Source organism: Rhincodon typus, chromosome 10, assembly GCF_021869965.1.
Source record: "Rhincodon typus isolate 14 chromosome 10, sRhiTyp1.1, whole genome shotgun sequence".
In the NCBI taxonomy this organism is placed as follows: Eukaryota; Metazoa; Chordata; class Chondrichthyes; order Orectolobiformes; family Rhincodontidae; genus Rhincodon; species Rhincodon typus.
The window spans coordinates 11,068,058-11,095,613 of NC_063341.1; the positions used below are offsets into that span (position 1 = coordinate 11,068,058).

Sequence of the window (27,556 nt, forward strand, 5' to 3'; positions counted from 1 at the left end):
ATGACTAGTTTTCCGCCGAGTAATCTTCCTAATTGACAGCAATACGCAGTTCTTTCGGTTTTTATATTTGAGACCGTCGTTTATGATTTTGCCTGCATTTTCTGATTCTCATGGTGTCTTCAGTTGTTTTCCTTTTAGGATTTTCTTCTGACTTCTCTGACCCAATCTTCCCTCAGCAACAGTAATTAGCCGCTAATTAAGCTCAGAAAGTGTGAATGTAGAATCAGAAATGAGCTACTTAGCCCCTTAAGTATGCTCCCCCAAACAGGCCATGCTTGATCTGTATCCCAATTCCATCTATCCAAGCTGACTGCATAACCTTTGCTTACAATGAAGTTTAAGTTTGCTTAGTATACACCATTAAGAACTTGGCTTTCTTAAAGGCTTTTTAAACACAACTCTAGATTTTAAGATAATTGCCCATTTCACACAATTCAGGATTGTCACACAAGAAATCAGATCAATGAATGGCAAAGCACTGTGTTGGTGAGGCATGTAGTGGAGCTGTATGGTCCAGATGAACTGAAGACAACGGAAGTGAATTTAAATATTCCAAACTACCAACACCACCTATTATATTACTTGTCAGTTCAAGCCTGGACAACAAGATTGAACTTCCAGGAGTCCCCATCCAAAGAAGCAATGTTAGTTTGATTGGTAGTTTGGCTAGTCAAACCCCATGAGTCAGGCAGAGTACAATGGTTAACCATATACAGGGAAGGGTCACTGGACTTGAAACGTTAACTCTCCTTTCTCTCCACAGATGCTTCCTGACCTGCTGAGTTTCACCAACAATTTCTGTCTTAGAATTATTTAGTAAACCTGGGTAGGGGAACTATCCAGATACCAATGGAAGACAGCACAATTCTTAGTGCAATGAATCTGTCCAGACTCCTGCTACCTTTATCAAACTGTTTGAATGGTGTTTCTTTCCCAGTGTGCACAGTGACTAAAGTGGTTTCTCGTGAATGGTCCTCAACCTGCATGATGCAATGATCATTTTCCTTGCACAAAAATGGCATTTCAATTAGGTTTTTATCATTCCACTTGAAACTCAAATTGGGTTTGGTCAAGGCAATGCAGTAATGCCAGGTTCCTGGATACAATCAAATTTATCCTTCCATTTTTCGAGAGGGAGGCAAAGTAATTAGTTTGGACACTGGAATTATATCGCTGCATTTGGGGTTGTTCAACTTTTAGCTTAACAGAGTAATGCTCAAAATGTGTGCATTCGTATTCCTTAATCTGTTTCATTATTCTCAAAAGTTCCATGAGAAAGTGAAAATAAATAACATCGGAAAAAGAGTAGAATGATTTATGGCAATTTCAAACTACAGTTTACAAAATTTAGGTCACAAGAAATAGATAACTTATTTTTATAAAGGTCACATAACTGTGACCCATAGTATGGCCATTCCCCAACGGGGAATTCAAGATAAATGGCAATTTCTCATAGAATGACAATCAAGAAGCCCGGCAGCTGTGACAGCATTGTACAAAAGAAAGCTTCAGGTAATACCAAGAGATGAATCAAAATTCTTTCTCCAAAAGGCTGCCATGTTAGCTGTGAGGTGCTGTCAAATGTCAAGTGATGATTCTGGGACAGGAGAAATGGAGCACTCTCAGATATTCAAATTTAATGCTAATCTTGACTCAGCTATACCATTCAGCAATGGAATGGGAGGCCATGTGATGAGGAACCCAAGTGATATTTTTTGTGGGGAATAAAACAACCTACAATTTTGTTCAATATAAAGATCTACAAAAGGTGCAGTATTCCCATCAGTACCAGTTTTAAATATGGAATAGTTGTTTAATGAGTTATCATGAAAATGGATTTTTTTTCTCCAGTTGATCTAAGAAATAGTTTTGTTGCAATGGTGCATTGCTGCTAATAAAATGGGGAAGATAATTTGGACCAATTAATGAGCCCAACAATGCAAGCAAGTTGAATTAACAAAGAAACATTTGTTTAGTCCAGGGCAGATTGTGTCATATCACGCTCACTGTCAATACTTGATACTTTTTCCAGTTGTAACAGTACTCTAATTTAAATTTTAGATCAAACAAGGAAAAGGAAGAAAGATGCTGAATTTCATATTTGAAACACTTGATTTTTGAAGATAGTTTTTAACAGCCACACTTCGTTACGAAATTGACATGAATAATCTTACAAATTCCACTGATAAATCAGATGATTCTAAAATGTCAACGTACCTTTAATATACAAACGGTGCTGTGATCAAAGCAGAGACCAGCAAATTTTTTTTTGGAAAAAGGAAATCTGAAATCCCGGTTATTTACCGGAAGAAAAGAATCACAAGATTTCAGTTTAAATAAAATACCTTTTTTTTACCGTGTAAGAGCCAAATAAAGCAAACACTAAGTACCACCTTACCCAACAGCGTACATTCTAAAACTCAGAATCAATACAAGCTTATCATGAATTAACAGACAAATTGCATTAAATTACAAATTATAATTTATACCTTAAATGACAGATACGACCAAAACAGATCTTGCAAATGGGCTTGACAGTCTGCTCAGCATACTACACATCACATTAATCTGTGTCAGAAATTCCTTCAGAACTCTGTGTTCCTCACAAATTTTTCTTCTGGTCTTTTAGGATTTAAACTGATTCTTAGCAGACGGCATCGCACAGCCAACCTGAGTTCTACAGTCACGTGTCTGCAAATCTTCCTCAGCTCTGCTTGCAAATGGACTTGACAGTCCTCAGCTCTGCTTAAAACGGTCCAAACTGTGAAGATTCATCATCATCATCATCATCATCATCTTCATCATCTTCAAGCAACATTAACAGAAAGGGCTGCAGAAACTATAGGCTAAATGTTCCCATTTGTTGGCAAAATATTTTTCAAGGGAGAATCACTGAGTGGCCAGTCTGTCGTGGCCAATGCTGTCTTTTCACATGCAATCTTCTGCATTTCCTCTCCTTAATTATGTAAGCAGCGTCTTCGGTGCCTGTCACTGCGCTGCAAGAGTGGCTCACCATTGCCAAGACAATGCAACTTTCACAAGACTGGTGCCACATTCAAAACGCAGCAGTGCACTAGTTCAGACAACTTCCCTTCACACTGTGGTGCTTGGCTGTCATTGCTAAAGATATATGCCAGAAAGGTATGCGTGCTCCCCACTTCATCAACAAGAACCTGAAGGTGTTGGTGGATGTTATGATGGGAAGGAGGAACAGTACTTTTACCTGCTGGTTACAAAGGATGCCACGCCACCAAACTTGACCAACCTGGACCAAGGCAGCAGCCCAGGTAAAACACAATGCAAACCATGGCAGAGAGGACATTAATGACCTTCTATGTTCTCCAAGGGTAAATGTCACTATTTTCTCTTATCTAGACAGGCTACTACTCAGTCAAATGTTGCCAAGCCACATCCCTTTCACTAGGGCTCAAGGATTACAATTTTCACTATTACTTGCATCATGAGCATTCAACAGCTTTCACACACCTCATCCTTCCAAACGACTAACCCACCCTACCCTTTGTACTTCCTACTTACTCACAGGGGATGCTTTATCACCTTTTTTGCTCATGCGTCACCATAAACTGCTCTTCCATCCACTGTCATCATACTCAGTCCTTCCCTTTATTTCACTGCATCAGGGAAACATCTGCATAGTACTTCAAACAATACACCTATAATCTTCAGACTGGTTGCATTTGACCTTCAGCACTGACTGTAGCCAACCCCCTCAACTGGAATTGGACAACCCGTTGAATGAGTGTGGCACCATTGAGCATAGTTTCCTTTGACCCCACTAAGGAGAAATATTCATCTTAATATGTTATCTCCGATACCAAGAGTTTTTATGTTCTGCAATAACCTTCGACGTGGCATCTGATCACAAGCCTTCTGGAAATCTAAGTATAGTATATATGCAGACTCCCTTTTATTCACAGCACACGTTACTTCTTCAAAGAATTCCAACAAATTGGTAAAACATGACTCTCCTTTGACAAAGCTGACTCTTCCCGATTACCTTGAGCATTTTTTTTTTTAAAGTGCACAACCAAAACAGCTTTTTAATGCTATATTCTACACATACCCCATGGCAGGGGTCAAGCTAACTGGCCTATAGTTTCCTGTTTTCTACTTCCCTTCCTTCCCAAATAGAAGGGTTACACTTGCTAATTTCTAGTTCTGGGGCTATTTCCAGGCATAATGGAATGAAAAGACAGATTAATGAGTTTTGAAGGCACAAAGGAGAACATGTCAGTGAGACATGAGTGTGTTAATGCCTAATTACAATGCACGTAGCAAACAAAGCAGCATGTGCATGGACTGGTTTCTGTTCCTGAATGTAAAAAATTCTGTAAAATTAACATCAACACATCTACTCATTCATTAGGCACTCTTAAGACCCTGGAATGAAGTTTATCATCCACATACATTTCATCCAGATTTTGGTTTTGCTCTGAACTTAACAGAATGTTCAATGAGATATTAATAGCATTAATGATAAGGTGGCTATTGATATATGGTACAGTTGGGAAAGGTTGGTAAAGGACAAAAAAATTGTCGCTTTCATAAAAGTATAAAATACACCTATGCAAGTGGCCTTCACACCAGTCATTCTTATTCTACTGTTAGTGCATCTCCCAGCAGAGCTGCTAAAAGGGAGCAAGGATCCCACCAATCATGTTAATGAATGTCTGGCAGCTCAGTTAGCTCCCAATACCTCTGTTTCTCAAACTCCACAGACTGTGCTAATCCCTCACAATAAACTGCTTGTAGCCAAGCCAGATATTTATTACTATTGATCAGTCATGTCCCAGTTAAGACTTTTGTTCTCTGAGCTCTGGACTCTGACCTCAATTAAGTTATGAATTTCAATCCAATAGACTGCCTCACTAACTCCCCTGCACTCTCTGACTGTAGCAATTATAATTAGCAAACATAGGAGTCATGGAAAGAGCAGCTCATGGATCATGTTATTTTAATAATAAATAAAGCTTTGGTGGCAACAAACAGAAAGTATCTTGAGAAATTAGACATTCATGTACTTAATTGGAAAACTTGATTTTTTTCTGCCAATATCAATTTCTAATAAATCTTAAGTTGCATAAAATCACTCCTGGGAGTAGACATAATGTTCATAATATTAAACAAGGATCGACATATCCATTAGAACACTAGCATATTTTATGTATAGAGGCAAAAGAATTAAAATATGGTGTCCTAATGTTACACACATAGCGCAAGTTTCAAACACTACTTCTGGATATTAAGGATCTTGCCTCACAATTGGTATTACAGTTTAAACTAAATTACGCAATCATCACAGAAGAGCAACATCCTGACTTAGCATGCAAACAGTTCAGTTCTGGCATATTATGTTATATGCAAGTTGGTGCCTTGAGGTTGAGAAATTTGCCTCATATCCTTGATATCAAGGAGGCAGTGGAAAACCTAGAGAGAGATATTGGTGAGTCTGCATGTAAGGATCATTCATTCCTTTAAAGCCAAGATTATGAGTGGAATTTATTATTAGAAGAAGGCTGATCTGTTAAAGCAGTTAAAGTCATCATGGCACCCCTGAATAGACACTTATTCACCGAATAGAGCTTTATGATGAATAGGAGCAGATGAAAGATACATGGTAACCATAGCTGGAAAAACAAAAGGTAGACTAAACAATTTTTCAATAATGTCTCGGGTATTCACAACATTAGAAATTCTGAGATCAAGAATGTAAAGTTGAGTGAGTTTTGTGCTAATGCTTTTTAATGTGTACTTTTAAATAAATCCTTAATAACAATGAGCACGTTATGTGGAAGCTAGTTTGTAGAAAAGCTACTGCACTCAAGTTTATAATCTTTTATTTCCCAGGATTTGTATCATACTAACAAAAGTGCATTTATTGCTCACTTCTACTTGCCCTGCAAAGACCGCTTACATTTCTGATACAATGCTTTGATAAATATAAAAGAATTCCAAATTAGTCAGCAAATCTGTATTTCTACAGCATTTTTTACTCCTATAACATATTTAACACAATAAAAAGGCCACAAGGCACTTCACAGGAGTGAAAGATATTAGGGCAGATGACCAAAAGCCTTGACAGCTAAAGGCACAGCTGCCAACAATGGAAAAATTAATAGCAGGATTGTTCAAGAGGCCAGAAATGGAGGACAGTAGATAGCTCAAAGGCTGTAAGAAAGTGCAGAAATAATAGGAAAGGAAGCCATAGAGGGATTCAAAATCAAAGACAAGAATTTTAAAGTGGAGGTGTTATTCAAACAGAAACTAATGGGTGGTTAATATAAGGAATTTGGTACAATTTAGGACCAGGCAGCAACATTTGCGATGACAAAATCAGAAATTGCTGAAAAAACTCAGCTGGTCTGGCAGCATCTGTGAAAAGAAAGCAGAGTTCACGTTTCAGGTCCAGTGATCCTTTTTCAGTTAACTGTTTTCTCTCCACAGATGCTGCTAGACCTGCTGAGTTTTTTCAGCAATTTCCAATTTTGTTTCTGATTTCGAGCATCACAGCTCTTTGGTTTTAAATTTGGGATGACCTTTTCTTTCTTAGTGATGGAGGCCGAAAAGCTCAAAAGTTGCAATTGAATTACGCTTGATGATTTGTCACAGCGCCTCCTATAGAAAATAAATATTGTACTCACAGTGGATGCACTGGTCGATATTAGATCCAATGGTCACAGCATTGACTCAGCAAACTTTTTTCCTTGATGTCACTGAATGTCTTAAACGCTGTTTTGACTGCATCTATCCAGGTGAGTTACAAATATTCTATCACTCTCTGCCTTCCAGATGACAAAGATACTTTGAGACATCAGGAGATGACCCAATCAACGGCAAATCTAAATCTATGCTATGCTTTTCCATGTCCGTGATGATATGGCTATTCTGGTTAAACTTCAGGATGATAATAATAATGACTGCTTTGCAAATGGAAGGGTCATTGAAAGTTAGAGAAAGATAGCTGTACCTTTCTCCTAGGAAGTGATCATTACCTGCTTCTTAACACAAGGCTGCATTTTGTACAAGTCCTGTTATAGACTGTGATGGGCTGCTTCGTTATCAGAGGAATCACGAGTAGAGCCGAATACTGCAATCTTCAGTGAATAGCACCATATTGTATCTTTTAAGAAAGGAAAGGTTCTTGAGCTGCTAAAATAGTTAGCTAAGGACATTAACCCAAGGACAGAATAACAGTCCCAGAGCTGTGATGGCTGACTTTTGATGCTCAAAATCATGTTCTCCTTTGTGCCAGGTATGACTCCAGCCACAGAAGGGTTCTATGCATGACTATAACTAAGCTTAGTTCTTAAGTGTTGGGTGGTTTGGGGATAAACCTCATCAAGTCCCTAATTAATAATCAGCAATATGTGTGGAATTTTTTTTTTAGGAAAGGCAAATATGCTATCAGATTTTATATTTTACCTGCTAGAATTTACTTTCTATACCTTGCATTAACACAAAATGCTATTTCCTTCCTTTGGTAGAAATCAGTTAAGCTCACTGCTGCTCCTGTCAATTTTCTATTGCTGATCATTACAATAAATGATCTGTGCTCCCTACTCAGTAAGCCACAGCCTAAATAATTCCAGGCACGGCAATAAAGGAAGAAAAGATATCCTCGTGTTGACAATAGATTACAATAATGCCCCAGTTACATATGTACTTCAAATTATTAAAGGAACCATCCAATAGGGCATCATAATTTGTTCTGATTCATGGTAAAGCACTATTTCTAAATTACTTACTTATTATTAGCAGTACCGAACATTCAAGACCTCATTACATAGGAACAAGAGACCTCAAGTTAACCAAACCTTTCAATATTTCATCCACTCACTTTCAATATTGCAATTATTAAAAATTAATTATAACACATTCAGCAGAGTATTCAGGACTACATAATCCTCCAGGCCAACTCACAGATTTGGGACTTGCTGGGTCAAGGTCAACCTCACCAGCCTTGCTGCATGCCCACCATAACACTGTGAAGTGAACACCAAAAAACAAAAACGGTGTGTGGCTCTCGAAAAAGGCACCATTCACTTATCTACTACAAGGCCTTAAGACCATAAGATATAGGAACAGGATTGGCTGTTTAGTCCCTTGAGCCTGCCATGCAACTCAATAGGATTGTGGCTGATCTGACATTCCTTACATCCACTTTCCTGCATTTTCCCCATAACCCTTCATTCCCCTACTAATCAACAATTTATCTATTTCAGCCTTAAATATACTCAAGGATTCTGCCTTCACAGCTCTCTATGGCAAGGCGTTCCAAAGATTCTTAATCATCTGAGCTAAGAAATTTCTCTTCATCTGAGTCATAATAGGCATCCTTTTATTGTGAAACTATACCCACTGGTCTTGCACTCTCCCATAAGAGGAAACATCCTTTCATTTACACTGTCAAGCCCCTTAAGCATCCTATATGTTCCAATGAGAACACCTCCCATTCTTCCAAAATTCATTGAGTAAAGTCCCAACTTGTTCAGATTTTGTTCAAAAGACAACTTTTCCATAATTCATGAACATTCTCTGAACTGCTTCCAATGAAATAATATGTCCCTTAAATAATGGAACCAATACTGCTCACATTACTCCAAATTTCTCACTCTAAAAATGAATACTAAATTCTATCATATTAGGATCACTACTTCCTGGGTGATCTTTTACTGAGGTCCTATATTAAATCTTTTTCATTACCCATTATTAGATCCAAGTCAGCCTGCTCTCTGGTTGGCTCCATGACATACTCCTCTCACAAACAATCCTTAATGCAAGCTCTGAATCTGTTGTCATAGCTACCCTTCCTAATCAACAAGATTAAAGTCACTCTCAATTATTGTTGTATTTTTACATGCTCCTTTTATGTGTTGATTTATAGCATTTACTACAGAGTGGCTACTGTTTTGATATCTGTACATTACTCCTACCAAAGTCTTTTCCCCATGCTTTTTGTTTTATACCTCTGCCTAAGTGGACTCTATATCGTCTGAGCCTAGATCATCTCTCATAACTGTCCTCATTTCTTCTTCTATTAATAGTGCTACCCCACCACCTTTTCCATCTTTCCTGTCTCTCCAAAAGGTTAAATATCCCTGAATGTTAAGTTCCCAGTTTTGATCTTCTTGTATGAGTAGGAGGTCATAGCCATTTACTTCGATGCGTGCTATCAGTTTGTCTACCCTATTCTGAATGTTTCATACATTAAGATACGAAGACTTTTAAAGTTTGTTCTAGTATTGAATTTCCCTAATCACAGATAGGAGACAAAAGCCACGTACTAGGAACACAGATGCCTTAGATTTGACACACTGGTGTAATGTGGCACTTTGTAAAAATTCAATTGAATCTTTTAATCTGTTGTTCAGTCACAGCATTCCAATATCAAACGTTGTTGTACCAATTCAGAACAATGATAACACTCTGGCATTTTCCTGTGAGTGTGCATCAAGCTATGATATAACTACCAAATTAAGATTCCAATGAAAAATCAGACCGATTGTTGAAATGTCCTTTGTTATAATTCAAATTACACAAGTTGTGCCACAAGCCTAGGGTTCTTCAGGAGGGGATATTGTCACAATCCTTTTAAAACAATTAAAAAGCATTGATTAAATTAAACAGCCATTTGTGTTTCTGCCCTAAGGAAATTTCTCATGATATCATTAAAGCCGAGTTATTGAACATGGCAGTGCCAGGAAGCTGAATTAACAAACACTTAAATTACAAGGCACCCCTAGGTCAAATGGTCATACTGCTAATAGGAGTAGTAACAGGTTCCTTCACATTATTATGTATAGTAACTCTTTTGTCTTACTTTTTCTGAAGAGGTCATCAACATAAACTATATAAAAGGGGCAAAAATAATCAAAAAAGCTGATCAAGGAAATTAAGTGTTCTACCTTATAGGGTTACATACGGTACTCTTCTTTAATAGAAACAGATTTGAAAAATGTACATGGAATAAAACAAACAAGAAAACCGTCAACAATTTTGCAGAAAAAGCTAGCAATGAGAAAGCAGGACAGGGTTTATTTAGATCTAAATGAATTCTACACACTGGACCAGTGCCGCATGAAGCCAGCCCACTCTAAGTCTGTTGAATTAAGGTAAAATTGTCAGCCTCAGGCCATTTTCCAAAGGGAGTGCACTGATGTATAAAAAGGCCAATGTACTACTGGTATCCTGTTTCATGTTTCTGAATAGCTGCTGCTTTCACATCTGAACTTTTTGTCCTCTGTACACCTGTAGCAGATAAAGAACATCAGACAATGCCACTGCAAATCACACAGTTAATTTAACAAAATCACACTGTTTTGCTGTGTTTAACCCTTCCCACATTCACCTCTGAACAAGACATATCCTTATACCACTGGATTACGCAGGTTAATAACACAAACCAGAAATTCTTACTACACATATATTCTGATAAATGATGAGCTTTGATTTTGAGAAGTCACGAAAATTCAAAACTTCGAAAAGGATAATGCTCAATTTATCTGAAGTCTGTGTCATAGTTAGTACAGCAATGATTAGGTAAAATGTAACGGCATGGGTAGCACAATGGCCCAGTGGTTAGCATTGCTGCCTCATTGCACCAGGGACCTGGGTTTGATTCCAGCCTTAGGTGATAATCTGTGTACTGTACACACATGAAGTTTGCACATTCTCCCCTTGTCTGTATGGGTTTCCGCTGTGTACACAGCTTAGGTGGATTAGCCATGATAAATGTGGCTTTATGGGGATAGAGTGGAAGCCTGGTTCTGGGTGGGATGCTTTTTGGAAGATTGGTGCAGTTTTGTTCGGCCAAATTGCCTCTTTCTGCACTGTACGGATTCTATGATAATTTTCTAGTGAATTTACACTTACAAATTTATAATATCTAACATCAAACATTGATCAATGAAACATGGCTTCAGCCCTATCTTGAACTATTTTTCAATTCAGTAGCCTTTGCAAATTTCTAGTTTTAAGCAACAAGGGTAGATATACTTCAGAAGCTGGTGAATCTTTGAAATTCTCTACCCACAGTGTAAAATTAAGTTCAAGGCAGAGTTTGATAGACTTCTAATTACTAATGGCATCAAGGGATATGGAGATATTATGGAATATGGTGTTGAGGTAGCTGATCAACTTTGATCTAGAATGGCAAAACAGGCTCGAGGGGCTGAATGGCCTACTCCTGCTCCTATGATGTTCCTAATTGAAGTGCAGCAAGCATATTATCATTACTTTTGATCTTATTTTTATTATGGCATCATGCAGGCTTTCATTAATATGGGGAATGACAGCTACTAGACGCAATGGAAGTTGATTAATGAATCTTCCATTCCCTCTGAACTTGCCCATCTTAATTCTTCCAAGCATCAAAGAGGATACGGTACTCACTGATCTTCCCGTACCCAAATCCCTCATGTCATGAATCACACTATCATTACATAGTGCAATTCATCATAGGGCCTAAAAGCTGTGCAAATTCTATTGCCTCTTACCTGCAGAACCTATAAGCTTCTGAAACCCAATCATAATGTCTCCCGTCCAACACTTCACAATTTACAAAACGTCTGTTGACATCAACGCTCTGATGATAAATTCCGACCATGCCTCTCCAATTTTCATTTTAGTTGCACATGTGCAATATAAAGCAAATTTTCAAAAAGGCTGCATTTGCTGACACCAAAGAACATTCCTGGTAGCAGTGAAATTTCTGAAATAAATTTAAGAATGATAAAAACCTAACAAACCCTGAGGCTTTGCCTGAGGTGGTCAAGCCAACAGCAGAGGTTTTATAGAGATAACAAGGTGTAGAGCTGGATGAACACAGAGGTTTTATGTTCTTGGGACAAATCATCTCTGTCTAATCAGCTTCCCTGAGCTCTCACATTAGTGTTGATAACTTAGCAACTGTCAAAAGACAACCACTGGTTAGAATTATTCTGCATTTATCGCAGCAACATTTTACAAGATGTAAGGCTTAAAATCAGACAATCAGCAGATTCTTGCACCATCATGATAAAAGAAAGATACTGCAGACATTTCTTCATCTGGAATAAGAATATTTCAGTTCGAAAATAAGTCACATCAAACTCAAAATGGTAACTCTGTTTTTCTCTGTCCACAGATGTGGTCAGACTAGCTGAGTTTCAACAGCAATTTATTTTCATTTTTGACCATCATCTTGCACTCAGTACACTATAAGAAAAAAGTCTTTGTAATTATTGCTAAATTCAAGACAAGTTTTCTCCAGTTGTGGCAACACTATTATTCCTAATATGTCACAACGTAAAATCTGCCTTTAGTGCCCTTTACTCCCTTCCTCAGCACCAACAGTATGCCCACTCCCCCAGACCCTGCAGTAACCAGCATAATTTATAAGTAGGTCACTTCACAATTACTATGAGAGTTTTTGCTCAGCTATGGTCACCAAGTTGGAGTTGATACCAAACCAAGACAGGCCACCTGCCAAAGGAAACTTTTTCTTTTCAGTTTTGGTCTGCAAGATCTACATTAGAAATAAAACAATTTCACAAACCATAATATCACACTCAGTTAGGTCAGATTTCATTAATACGCATCCTTAAACGGTTTTCTGAAGATGGTGCACAAAAAACCTCAAGTGGTTAAAAATAAATTGAAATTCTTACTCAAAAAATATCATTTAAATCTTGGCACCTTGTTTTCAATGATTTTCTCATTTACAAGGAAAGGTGGAGAAAAGGAATTCAGTTCCCATTTGCAAACTGGAATGCTCCAATCTGTTGCCAGGATTTGCAGTAAACTACCATTTGTGAAGAGGGTTTAAAATGACAAAAAAAAAGGAGTGAAGTGACATTGTCCAACATTATCAGAGTAAGTGGTGACTATGATAATTGCGGTTAATACTTCCTTCACACCCTTGGCCAGCAGTGGAATGTGACCTGACTCCATCTAGAGAGCTGGGTCTGCAAAGAACAAAGAATTTAACAAAATTTCATCTAGCAACTCATTTAGTAAATTCAATCAAAATTGTCCAAAATTGGAAAATTAATCCCAAGAGGCAGTCGTACATGAGAATGAAATAAATCACTTCAACCCTGGATTGCTTTGGGGAGTGAAAAAGTATTTTGCACAACCGAAAGCATTCCTATTCATTAGCTCCTCCAAAATTATCCTTTCAACACGCTAAATAATCCTCAGCAACAAAAATCTTAAAGCACCTGGCTGACAAGGTTTCTTTCATGTACATTAGGATTAAAAAAACTGGCACCAACAGGTCCACCTCCTTTGGAAGTTAACTATTATGTGACTGTTGTGGGATCACTATCACAGGATCTGGGCCTCAGCCTTGAAGTAAGCAGATTTCAAAAGAAGCAATTTCATCTCAAGGATTCAAGTTGATCCCCAAAATCAGAGATGTAACGTATTTCTGCATTACCAATATAGCATTGTAAAAGTCATGTGAATTCTTGTCTCGAGAGAATGGAAATACCAACAATGGAGGTTTTGTGCCTGCAGGGGTGTTTAATGGGTTAATTTCCCAGGTGGAGTAATTAGATATATTTACCCCAGAAGGGAAGCAAACCCAATAATTCACCATTACTCATATCAAATGAACTACTTTCACATATCTACTTACATGCTAAGTAACCATTCAGAATTATTTTTAAAAGCAATGCCTTCCTACGCCAAGAGCTAAAGCAATAGTTACAAATCCTTACAATGTATTACAAGAAAACATATTACACGACCCTTAGCTGTTGATGAACCACAGCATTTGTTGTTTATTTTATTAAATTGCTTTCAATTGCAGAACAATGTTGCATGTTCATGCAGTAATGAGACATCAAAGCTCATCCTACTGCTGTTGTTCTTACAACATAGAAGTTAGTTATAATAGGGAAAGTAAATTGTTTTCATTTCACACTTTAGAAAACAAGAATCAGCCAAATTTGTCATACAAATTGCAAAGACCAAATATAAGAAATAATATGTACTAAAGTCCAAAACTGGTAGCTTCTCAACTCACCTGACTGTTGATTTCAGCTTTTTGTTGGAGCAACATACCAACCAGATCTTTATGTCCTCGATCACACGCCCAATGTAGCAGGGCTCTTCCCTATATAAAGGGATTTAAAGGGAGGTATTTAGTGTTAGCGAAAGTTTATTTATAGACATTCAATTATCAAATCAGCACAAAATCATAATTCCGGAACAACAAAAACCAAAGTGTCAGCATTGATCGGAGTTTTTTTTTTTAAAAATAGAACATGGAACATAGAACAGTACAGCACAGTACAGGCCCTTCAGCCCATGACGTTGTGCCAACCTATTATCCTACTAAGATCAATCTACCCTGCATAGCCTACATTTTACTATCCTCCATGTGCCTATTCAAGAGTCACTTAAAAATCTCTAAAGTATCTGACTCCACTACCACTGCCGGCAGCGCATTCCACACGCCCACCACTCTCTGTGTGAAGAAGCTACCTCTGACATCTCCCCTATACCTTCCTCCAATCACCTTAAAATTATGCCCCCTCGTAATAGTCATTTCCGCCCTGGGACAAAGTCTCTGACTATCTATGCCTCTCATCATGTTAACTTTTGCAAGGATTTGTTCATAGTGTTCTACACAATGCCATATTCATCCCACTTATAATTATTAATGTAGCTTTGGAATTCACAGCACACTTAAACAGCAAAGCTAAATTCTCAGAGCTCACTGGAACGTGCATTTTTAGACTGGTGTGGTCAACAGCACAATATTCCAAAATGTAAGGCAGCGTAGTGAACAAACTTGCTGAATATATTGATGGAAAATTGGATCTTGAAACTTTAAATACATCTTTCCCCTTGTCATCTTTTTGAAAGATGTACAGAGCTGACGGGCAACATTATTAATTCTGTGCAAAGTTCTCCTGTACTTTAACATAAATCACTAGTATACCAAAAAGAGATAACTGGTAATCTTGACAATCCTGTCAAAAGTGTGAAGGGGAATTAGTTGGTGAGTTTTTATTTTAAATTCATGCTGCAAAGTGCACTGCAGCAACACAGTCAGGCTCCTTTGACAGGATCTTCTCAACACATGGTATCTACCACCTAGAAAAACATGGACAGCAGATGCTTGGGAATTCCTCCAGCTGCAAGTTCCCTTAAAGCCGCACACAATCCTGACTTGGAACTATATTGCCATTCCTTCATTCTGCCTGGGTTGAAATTTTTTTTTAAATTCATTCGCGGGATGAGGGCATCTCTGGCCAGCATTTATTATCCATCTCTCATTGCCCAGAGGATAGTTAAGAGCCAACTACATTTCTGTAGGTCTGGAGTCACATGTAGGCCAGGCCAGGTAAGGATGACAGATTGCCTTCCCTAAAGGACATTAGTGAACCAGATGGGTTCTTCTGACAATCGGCATTTGGATTCATGGTCATCATTAGACTTTTAATTCCAGACTTTTGTTATTATTGAAATCCTTTATTTCCTTTGCTGGTGTTAAGGAAAGCAGCCGTTCAAGCAGATACTAGCTCTTCAAGGGAAATTAGGAATGGGCAATAGATGTTGGCCTAGCCAACAACATCCACATCCCATGAAAAAGTGCATTGAAAAATGAAGATGAACTCCACTTTAGAACAGACTCGATCCTGTATATGATTTCAGGATCAATTAGCAACAAGGTTGAAGTGGAATACTCGCATAGGTACTTCATTTAACACATTTCACCTTATACTACTGCATTCGAGTCACAACACAAAGTGGTATGAAGCAGCCACTAAACCAAGCTATTAAATCACCTACCTTCACAGTCCAACAGCAATATTGCCATGCACAGGCATGGAGGGGGGCCACAGGCTTTTTCAGACTAAAAACAGGCATGAGTCCAAAACACTCACCTTAACTGATGGTGTCAAGAATATTAGTGTGATCAGATAAGCAAACAGGGACAGCTACATAGTAGATAATATAAGATAAGAAATGAAAAAAATTAGCATGGTGTGTCATTCTCAAAAATAAATCAATTGTCTCCGGAAAGGGCTCCAAAATTTAACCGAAGAATATTTTCTGAAATGTGTCAAATACAGTGTGTCAGAGATACAAATGAATTAATCTGGGAAGATATCGGAAATAAAAAGAAGTTACATTCATTACACTCCCAAGATATTCCACAACATTTCAGAACCAATCAATTACTTTTGAACAGCAATCGCTGTTATACTGTACAGGGTAGTCAACCAAGTCAACCAATTAATACCCCCTCAGACTACTTCCATCCATCAGCGAAGCAATGGATGGGGTTACCAACAGAGCCATCAAGTGATGTTTACTACCAATGGTCAATACTGCCGTGACTATTCAGTTCCAGTGCACATTAAAGCCTTACTCCAAATATAAACAAAGAGCTGAATTTTAGAGATGAAGTCACTGACATCAAGGCATTATTTGACTGAATGTTACATCCAAAATCCATGAATATATTTTAAATGTTGTTTGTACTTTTCACTTTGCCAATATGTTATCTTAGAAAGTTATGTTTCCTACGTGTCCTTACACGCAAATTCCAACTATGAAATAAATGAACTAAGGCAAATAGGCTAAGTCTATGGATCAAGTTACACAGCAAGGGACCAGTTTTCAGAGAAAGGGACTGAAAAATTGGAATGAACAACCAAGTTGTGATAAAGCCCATCAGCAAATCAGTTACATTTCAATTGTACAGCAAAGGAAGAATAAGCATAAGGTGATAGATCTGGTTAGGTCTAAGAGGACAAGGTGATTACATTGTACCAATCAGAAGGAAAAACAAGACTCAGACATAGCAGCCATCTCACCAATGACATTAGGGACCATGTTGACTTTCTCCACAGAACAGCTAACCTGTTTCATCCACAAAATCTGGCAGTCCCATCAGCTAGTTCTGTCCGGCTATTTTTATTCCATAAAAGCTGACGAATCTATGTGTTGTGAAATGGTCTTTAAATGTTCATTTCTTCTGTTAAATGTGCATAATTATCTTAGAAACTAGCTAGACGTTCTATTTGGATGTAACCAAATTCAGCTGTCACTCATTCACAAATCACCCCATGATTGGGACATCTTCCTGCTTAAACAAAAGTCAAATGACCTATGCATACCAAAACTCAGGTTAATCCAATATTGCATAAGCATAAATATAAGTTTGAGATAGGGAAGCATTAATTGCTCTTTGGAGATCATATATTTGCCTGAGGTTAACAAGGAATTTCAATACCACAGCATGATGCAAATTCAAGCAGTTGCTGAAATTACATCAAAGGGTAAAAGAGTTGTCATGGTTGAAAAGATAGATATTTGATCAGTGTTTTCAAAAGACCCCTGCTGAATTCTGAGTGTCTCAATCCATGAATGTGTAAAGACTTCAGCTATTCAAGTGTGTGGCAAATTTTATTCTTTTTAAAAAGGGAGGAGGAGAACATGAAGATGTTCACACTGGTAGTATTAGTTTGCAATTTGTTCCAATCAGATGCTGCCCTCTACTGCTCATGTCCAGTGAACGCCAGCCAAAATAGCCTAAAATGTTCTCTGCTTGTCAAATCTCACAGTCAAATTATGAGACACTTGCATACTCTGTGAAGCAATTAGTGATCTTAAGCTATTGTTTTATAGTAATTATAGTATACTGACCAATACTGATAGTATTTTAGCACTGCTGTTATTGGCTATGGTGGTTGGACAGTGCTCTCCATTGTTGTCAAGTGGAGAAGGCTATGCACAACATGTACTCAAAAACAGCTACTGGGATTCAGCAACATTTTCTGGTAAAAAGGGAGTATTTGATGATGGCTCCACTTCACTCTTGAAGTAGTACAAATATTGGCGCATCCACAAATTCTTCGGAAAAGGAACTACAGTCTAAAGTACTTTCTTTTCAGAACATGGATTCAGTTGGCTCAAAAGATTAGAGATGAAATTTGAAAAACTCAAATATTAAAGACATGATTTGTAAGCTAGATTTTGCTCTTTACAGGTACAAGCACATGCATGCATAAGTACATATGTGCATGGTTTCTATCAGTGGTACACTCAATACAATCAACAAAAGAAAACTGTTTGCATTATTTAGTAACAAAACTAGCAACATAATCTTAACAGTATTGGCAATTGTTTCATTAATTGCAATTCTCAAATCACTTACTTGATTACAGAAATTGACCATAACAGACTTAAAACAAAAAATAAATTTAGATCTTGTTTGAATCATGAAGCAAATAAACTGAGTAAAATATCTTCAACCTAAGATTATATTTCAGTTCTTTTTTTCCTTAATGCTTCACTGGGTGACTCCCTCCAGGTACAAATATCAAAGGAAGGTCAGTGCTGGTGGAGCAGCTCAAAGTGGTACTGTGGCCATCCATAATCAGACCATTAACAACATACTGAAAACCTGTCCTGAGATCTATTGCTGGTGGCATCACAACTGTTGACTCTGTGCCAACTGAAGCAGCGAATGAATTGCTAATTTCAATATCAAACTGTAACTGCTTCTCCAGACATACGAATAATGTATAAATTCAGTGCAGAAATAGATTTTGCCCTTTCTATATTGTATTTGTACCCAGCAGCAGAGAAAGTATATTTTATTACACCAAATTTATAAAAACAAACTTCTGCTACACAACACCTCTATATATGATATGAATTTCTATTAAATGAACAAACCATTTTGAGAATTTAAATATTCTTGCAAAGTAAGTACTCAATGTCGAATAAAAATGAACAATTTGTCCAACGTATCCAATGGAGCAAAGTCAATGCCTTGGAAAACATACCTCCTCATCCTTCAAGTTAACATCCACATTCTTGGATACAAGGGCTTTTAAAATATGATCAATATTGTTCTCTCTACAATGATCAAATATGGTTTTGTCTTCGTCCCTGTAAAAGATGAAATATTTTCATACCAGTTACAATGAAGCTCAAAAGGAACTGCAAAATGGATACAAAAGTATTGAGATGAAACACAGCCATCTTCTCATTTAGTTGTATAAACACCGAAGGCATTTAACTCCCATTTTCTCCCAATGAATGTAAAATATTCACCTGATTTTCAGTCTCTGCTTCATAAATATTCCACAAAAATTGAGTTAAATGGACTTATAAGGCACCTAACTTCTCTGCACATCATTAAAATAAAACAAAGAACTGTGGAATAAAATAAAGAACTGAGGATGCTGGAAATCTGAAACAAAAGCAGAAACTGCCTTAGAAACTCAACAGGTCTGGCAGCATCTGTAGAGAAAAAAATGTTTGGAGTTCAGTGACCCTTCTTCAGAACATTCTGAAGCTTCCAACGACATGTGTCATTTTGTTTCCCCTGTTCTGCAGTCAAAAGTTTTAGTTCCTGGCTCAACAGTTAACCATTAAAATGGGGAGGCAGTTGACATGTGAATTTTGTCAGCTGTTACACACAAACTTAAGTTCCTTTCATCCATTTACTGCTGCCTTTATGTTGTCTAAAATAAGAAATGGCACATCAAATTGGGGCTTCAAGATGTGCCACAGATTGGTAGGACACAAGGCAATACCAAGACCTTCATGAACCAAATTATAACCCTAATATGATACACTGGCAGGAAGGGCATTGTCTAAAGAACAATGATCAGAAGCAGTCACATTTTTTCCCCCATTTGCTTTTGGGATATTTACTGCACCTAGTGACCCCAAGAGGGCAGGGAACTAAAAAGGTCTATGAATTAATTTGTTAGATCTTGCAGAGGTCACTAAAATTCAGTCACGTAAAATTGGACAGGAGTGGGCTGCTTGGTTTCATTCCCTCAGAGTTAACGAAGAAACCAAGGGCACTGTTGCTAAGTTTGCAGACAACACAAACATAGCGGAGGGATAGTTAGAGTGACGAGGGGGGCCAAGCTACAGAAGGACTTGGACAGGCTAGGAGAGTGGGCAGAGAAGTGGTGGATGGAATACATAGTGGGCAAAGTATGAAGTTATTCACTTTGGTAGGAACAGTGGAAGTGTAAACTATGTTCTAAATGGGGAAAGGCTTCAGAAATGTAAAGCACAAAGGAACTTAGGAGCCCTACTTTACACTTCTCTTAAAGTTAACATCTAGATTCAGTTGCAATGTTGGCATTCATTCCAAGAGACCTAGAGTACAAGACCAGAGAGGTTGTAAGAGGCTCTAGTCAGACCACATTTGGAATATTGAGAGCAGTTTTGGATTCTGTACCTAAGGATGGATATGTTGGCCTATGAGGGGAATGAAGAGCTTACTATATAAGATGCATCGGAGGACTCTGGATCTGTACTTGAACTCGATGGAGTTTAGAAGGATGCTTGGCGGGGTTTCTGATTGAAACGTACAAAACACTGAAGGGCCTGGACAGAGTCAACATGGTGAAGCTGTTTCTGTGAGTAGGAGAGACTAGGACCGAGGGCACAGCCTCAGAATTTAGATCAGAGATGAGGAGGAATTTCTTCAGCTGGAGGGTAGTGAATCTGTGAAACTCATTGCTGCGGAAGGCTGTGAAGACCAAGTCATTGAGTGTGTTTAAGACAGAGATAGATTGGCTCATGATTAGTAGAGAGATCAAAGGTTACAGGGAGAAGGCAGGAGAATGGGGTTGAGAAACATATCAGCCAAGACTAAACAGCAGAATGAACTTATCAGGCCAAATAGCCTAATGCTGCTCCTATATCTTAACCACCTCCAACAATCTAGAAAATTTCTTGATCATGCTTTTCCACTGAGTACTAGCAGCAAGTTCCTAGATTTATTAAATTCAATTTAAAAACTTATCATGGTAAGGATCCAAACACTCACTAAAGTACTGTTATACCCTTCACATGAATCACACAGTGGGCTACTTTCACAAAAATATTTTAATTGCTATTTTACATTTCACCTTCTGGTGCCTTCAATCAATACTGTTTTATACTGTTGCCAGATAGTCGACTGATTGTTGGGGATGGATGGATTTGAAGAGACATCTCTTCAAGGAAGTGAGAAAGTTTGGCATTAACCTGTTGCAGTATTACCTACAATGGAATTAAATAAACTGAACACATTGCTTTAAATTTTGGTATTTAATATAACTAATCCATACAATCGTGTGAAAAATGGATTTGACCTCACAATTAGTAGATTGCTGCAATGCAACTTTTCAAAGTGCTCTATTTCCTATTTGAGTTCTACCTTAATGTCACATGCTTCACAATACATCACATAATTCATTTCCTGTAAAATTCTTCTTTCCAAATTAAGTTGCAATGTGCATAAATTTCTCTATTCGGTACCACAGTTACATATATTTTGTTACGTTTCAATGGTAATATATAAATGCTATACTGTCAAAATATCCAAATTCCGATCCTGTAATGTGACAGGGTTGCAGAGACTTTTGGAAAGCATCCTGTAACTGAATAGAATACACACAATTGTATACACGCAGCGCTGTATTACTGGAAAATATTTAAGGGAAAAGATCTATAGATGTTGTAATGAAATACTGGAGTAAACAAGAGACTACTTGCTACCAACATAATGCTGCTGAAAGATAACACATGAGTGGAGCATGTTCAAGAGTAAGTCCACGTGGGATTCCGGCAACAGTTATTGTTTATATTGAGATGTCCTCTGGGAGAAATTTTCACTTAATCTATAATTATCTTTGCACTTTAATCACTTCCCTACTTCAGAGGGTGCAGTGCACAAGCTGCAAGAAAGCTCATTAACTCAGTACATCTCTTCTCCCCTGTCACCGCCACTGTTTAATTGCAATGTGTGACTATTATCTATTGCCACAACTGTGATATTTTTCATAATAAAAGTGGAGGGGGGTGTAGTGGGTCTCTGAGGCACCAGCCGCAGCCAATTCACAGATTTTTAATTATTTTGTGGCCAGATGCTTCTTGCAAGTTGAATAAATTGGTAACTAAGCTTATTCCCTCTTGCACCCAGATGTCAAGTCCTGGAAAAGGGGTGGGAGGGGCAGAGGAGCACAGCGGTGTTTGACATTCTGTATAATGTATGAATAGCCCTCGACCCTGATGATAAATCAGGATTATCTGCCAGCAGTTCATCTGTCTACCAGAGTGACGAGTCAGCCCATCAACAAGACGCAGTGGGCATTAGTCTCAGAGCCCACATGTCTGCAGGTGTCACTGGTAAAATAGCAAGATGTCCTGTTAGGTTACAAAACATTTAGCAGTCATAAGACAGTGGAAAGATTAAAGGCTTGAGGAGTTTAAACTTTTGCCTTTTCACATGCCAACAGCTCTATCAGGGTTCCAAGTATATTAGTGCACAAAATTAGATAAGAATTTAATGCTGTGGGGAAACGTCATTTGTTCTTTTCCCTATATTTTGATACATTAAGAAATATATATTTCTCTCCCATAGCATACAACAAAAGGGACCAAATGCATTACTGCAAGTATCTGTAATAGCAGTTCCTAACTTATTTTGTTTTAAATATTTTCAAGCGATAGTTAAAGTAGCTGTCACCCAAATAGAAATTTTCACCGTACAACAGTGCAGCACAGTTTACTGAGATAAGTCCTTTGACCCAACTGGTCAATGCCTGTATTTATGCTTCAGAAAAATTTCCTCCTACCTATATCACCTAACCACATCAGCATATCATTCTATTCTTCTCTTGTATGTACTTAGCTTACTTCCCTTAAAGAGGTTCATGCTACTCATAGCAACTACTTAATTATATCTGATCAAACACTTTCATAAGTTAAAGTGATCTGCCACATCACCTCTCAATACTATCTCTCTTAAAGGGCTCTGGCTGAGAAGTCTTTCCAAATTGTTGTACCCACTCAGTTCTTCCATCACCCTCGTAAATACTTTTGCACTCTCCAGTGAGCAATAATTGTTTTTGCAATACCGAGACACAAAGTGTGGTCTAAACAGGATTCAGAACAATTTTATTGTAAAACTCTCCAAGTCATGCTCTATAATACTGTCAAACATTTTCATTGTGCTCTCCCTCAACAATTTTCTGGATCGTCTTTTCCCTCTAACAGTATTGACACCTTGCTGTGATGCACCACCTCTGTCACTGTTTCAAGATTATTTTTATTCATCCTACAACCCTGACAGTCAATGACAGAAAGCTCCAAGTGAAGGCATCCCTCAGCCTTGCCTAAAGTTCTCATTTTGCATTTCGAATAGAGACTGATGGAAAGGAATCATGAGCTCAGTATTTAACCAATTTTCCTCTAATAGATTGAATTTAGGTCAATCTCAGTCCTCCCTCTTTAACACTTAGCTGAGATCAGCTCATCCAGCGCCTACATTTGGTGAAACATGTGGCCCCCTACCTCTGAGCCGGAAGTCCTGAGTCAAGTCCCAATTGCTCAAGAGGTATGTCATATCACCTCTGAGCAGGTTGATTACAAAAAATCTAAAACATGAGAATTTGCACAGCTCAGCAGTTCGCTGAATAAACCCAACGGAACATTGGGATAACCATGCAGAGGTTTCAAATCACGAGATAGATGGTTACTGGTCACTCATGCCAGTAGAGTGATTGTGATAAAGCGATAATAATGCCCATCACCAAACAAAACATTGTTTTGTAAACTCGTTTATAAGGTTTCCTGTAGCACCGCAATCCTTCCTCATGTTCACTGTTTAGATCATAACACCAGGACCTTCAAAACTTTCATTTGGTGGTGAGGCTATCTTCTAATCATTAAACTGTCTCTGGCTCACAGGGTATAATTATTATTAGTTTGATAATGTTAACATGTGCCATGCTGGTTGTAGGATGCTTGGAACGAGATTCCAAAATTTAAAGAAAACTCAAAAACATCCAAAAGCCAAGAACACTTTACCAACCTCAGACCATGAACAATGCTCTACATTTTGATTTCTGATTCAACACTATCCTCCTCCTCCTCCTACACCACACCACACCCCCATCAGGGTGTTGTTTGCATGGATTTACTCTCAGCAAAGCTAACCCATGTTCTGCTATCAAACAGACCATTAATACATTTAATACCAATCCTTCTCCTTTTGCCCTTTGCTATTGATACCCTCAGAATCTATTTCACTCACTACTCCTTTCCCTTTGTCTTCAGCATAACAACATTATTTTCCAACATTTGTTCAGTTTCGAAGAAGGTTGATATTGGACTTGAAATGTCCACCCTGTTTCTGTCTCCACTGGTGCCGTAGATCTGTCAGTTTCTTCAGCGTTTTCTATTCTCACGATGAACAATGAGTCAGACCATCTTTCTTCTTTTCCATAATAAACTTCAAACATGCTGTGTAGTGGTTGCTATCACTGAAATGCTTCCTCACTGTCACTGCAAACACCTGCCCAGTTTAATTCCCCATGATTAGATCCAGCACTGCACCATCCCTTGTAGGACCACCTACATGTTGACATAACAAGTTCTTCTGCATACATTTCAAGAAACCTGTGAACTGTGAATGCTTTATACAATTATTATCCCAATCAATACTGGGGTAGTTGGAAATCCTTAATTACCCTATTATTATGTCTATACATCTTCGTGAATTGACTACATATCTGCTCAACTGCCTGTAAAACACTTCCAATAGCGTGACTGCTCTCTTCTTATTCCTAAGTTTACCTACAAAGCCTCATTTTATGACCTTTCCAAAATATTAGCCCTCCTTTCAACAGAAACTGACTCCCTAACTAATAATTTGACAGTGCCTCGATTTTTGCACCTTTCCCTGAGCTGCCTAAAGATCTTATACCTCAGAAGGTTAAGTTGCCAGTCTCGTCCCTCCCTCTACCACACCGCTGATCGCAACAACATCATAATTCCATGTGTCAATCTACATTCTTTAACTCATTTGTCTTATCTCTAATGCTCCTGGTATTAAAGTAGACACCATCCAGCCTCGCCTTAGTCACTTCAGACACATCACACTCAGTTTGGATTTTGTGAGGGGGAAAGCGGCTACAAGACTTATCTAGTTTGAGTCTACGGTAAGAAACGTACAAATGGTTCTCATGGAACCTTGTTGTAGAAAGCAGTTAGGGTTAACTTGTAAAACTGCAGAAAGGCAGTTGTGTATCTGCCAGCAACACAACGAAGGAACTGACGAGAATTGTCATTAATTATTGTAGTATACCTTCTGGGTTAGTCCCTAAAGATGCAAATGTACCTTTTAGATTGTTGTTAAGTAGAAGGAAATTCTTGCAGGTGGAAGTCAAAATTATATTCGAGTTCGTAGCATAACAAATACAAACTATGGAATGAACTTAATAGTGCTTGCTTTGTTTAATTCTAACATATAAAGATGTTTGGCCTTGTTTAAAACATGAAATCTCCTTAAATAGTTGTGTCTGTTGATTGCTGGATGTTAAAGATTTTTTTAAAGAAAACTTTGCCAGTTGCTAACAGTGAAAATGATCAGATGTTAGTGTCTTTCCTTTTCTTTGCAATGTAATTTTATTTTTAGTGGTTGACTTATATCAATTGTACACACGGTTTTTGCTAGGGTACTATTTGTGAGGAGGAGGAGGAATGTAGCTTTTCAAATTTATCGTAACACTGTCAATGACGTCTATACTTCTCAATAACAAAAGTGAAATACAACAGATACTGGGGTTCTTAAATAAAAATGGCAAAAGCCGGAGAAACCCAACAGATCTGGTAGTAACTGTGGAAACAGAAACAAAGTTAACATTTCGAATCTGCTATGACACTTCTCCAGTTCCTTTGTCGCACTTGCTAATGATAGGTTCACTACTGCACCTATCAGCAGCAAACATGGAGGAGAACCAGCCTACGATTGGAGGAGCAGCTCCTTATCAATTCTGCTTAGGGAGATGAGTTTTCTCCAGCTGTTCACCCCTACAATTCAGTTTTCTCACATATTTTGAGGCAAAATCAACCACCACCCTTTTGTATTTTTATCACTAGAATTGAGTCAGTTTCAAGCTTCCAGATCCAGAATACAAATGATAACAGAGCCAACGTAGTCCTACTAAACCTATCTTCCTCAAATGCCTTACTACCTTTGAGTAAAAATGTCAATTTACACTAATTTTGAACAACTCTTACCTCCCTCCTGTTACACTAATAACGTCCAAAAACACGATGGTTCACTTTACTCCCAATGGTATGGGCTGAATTAAAAGTCAGATTCCACAATGCAATTATTAAGTGTGTTAACTTACTCCTCTGCCTAATTCCCCAACAGATTACAGTGTCTGCCGTGACTCTTTATTTCTTACTTTGTCTCCCAGACAGTGCAGCAGAAATTGAATCTCGCCATGTGGGGAAATCACAAGTGCAAACATGTGCGGCACCATCATGGCATCGTGCAATGGGAGCTCTACAGCTCTATGCGATCAAATATTCATCATTAACATTTCAGCTTCATTACACATTAACACTTTCTAAAAGAAAAACATTTTTAAATTCAAGATTATGAACTTAAAAGTCCTCATCTGAAACAACTGATGTCATTCTCTGAAAATTGTTCAGTTTAAACAGCCTTTAATTTTTTCTCAGGACACAATCATAATGATACAAAGTACAATCTTTAAACTGTCTACATATCTCCGCTGGTAAGAAACGTAATGGCTCACTCGTTCAAAAGTTATTTCCCCAACAAGCAAGTCCATTTAGTTGTGGGTTTATTGAGCTGATCTGCGTGCAGTTAGCTTCAGGTGGGTAAGGATTAACTCTACTCAAGCGATAAAATTAAAAGGCTACAATCCTCCTTCTCACAAATAGCACACAAGGAGAAACTATGTACAATTGACACAATACAACCTCTAAAATTAAAACTACATTGCAAAGAAAAAGAAAGACACTAACATCGGATTATTTAGATGTGTAAATACACACACCAACCTAGGGAATGAGTAAAGTTGATCAACAGCTTCAAAAACAACCCTGAAGGCAGGCGTTATGACGGGAGAAGCCAAGGACCAAGACAAAGTAAAGTAGTAACATGCCGTGTGTTGTTTAGATAAAGTATTTGGACAAATATAAAATAAAATATTTGCAGAACTTTGGAAAAAGAGCATCATAATGGGACTAACTGGACAATTGTTTTAAAGATCCAGCATAGCATTGATGGATTCAGTGATCTCTTTCTGTGATGTACAATTTCATGATCATACGATTCCAACTCCAGCTATGATTTTACTCAGCATGCTATCACCATCATTTCTACTGCCACGAGGTGAGTGGGGGTGGGCAGATCCTAATGTGTAGAGAAGCAGATTTGGAAGCAGTGAGTCTCGTAAGTGGGCATATATTCACTCAGGCTCAAAACTTAATGTGCAGCAAACTTAAACTCACAACCCCTCCCCACCCAACCCCTCAAGCTATCACAAATACATTAATTTTTGGCATTTTTTTTGGTGCAGATTATGGCATTGTGGACTCACATAAACTTCTGCCTTTCAGATCAAAAGTAAGGTAAACCTAGAAGGTCAATGCATTATAATATAAAAACAAAAGTCATAAAACTAATGATTACAAGGTGTAGAGCTGGATGAACACAGCAGGCCAAGCAGCATCAGAGGAGCCGGAAAGCCGA

At 38.0% G+C, this 27,556-nt stretch overlaps 1 protein-coding gene across 8 annotated transcripts in view; it reads right to left on the reverse strand.

Moving 5' to 3' along the window:
- Positions 1 to 27,556, reverse strand: part of acbd6 (acyl-CoA binding domain containing 6) — a 162,814-nt gene that overhangs the window by 85,885 nt on the left and 49,373 nt on the right. For 4 of the 8 annotated variants that reach the window (XR_007263069.1, XR_007263068.1, XM_020512278.2 and 1 more), the window contains 2 exons: positions 18,813 to 18,918; positions 14,030 to 14,119 (listed from right to left, as the gene is read on the reverse strand). Coding sequence is in view for 6 of the 8 variants with exons in the window: in XM_020512278.2 (XP_020367867.1) it covers positions 14,030 to 14,119; positions 18,813 to 18,918 (196 nt within the window). In the remaining 2 variants the exon portion in view is untranslated. Of the gene's footprint in view, positions 1 to 2,217; positions 2,285 to 10,036; positions 10,270 to 14,029; positions 14,120 to 18,812; positions 18,919 to 27,556 lie in introns of those variants that run through there. The other 4 variants (XM_048602140.1, XM_048602138.1, XM_048602141.1 and 1 more) reach the window with 3 other exon arrangements.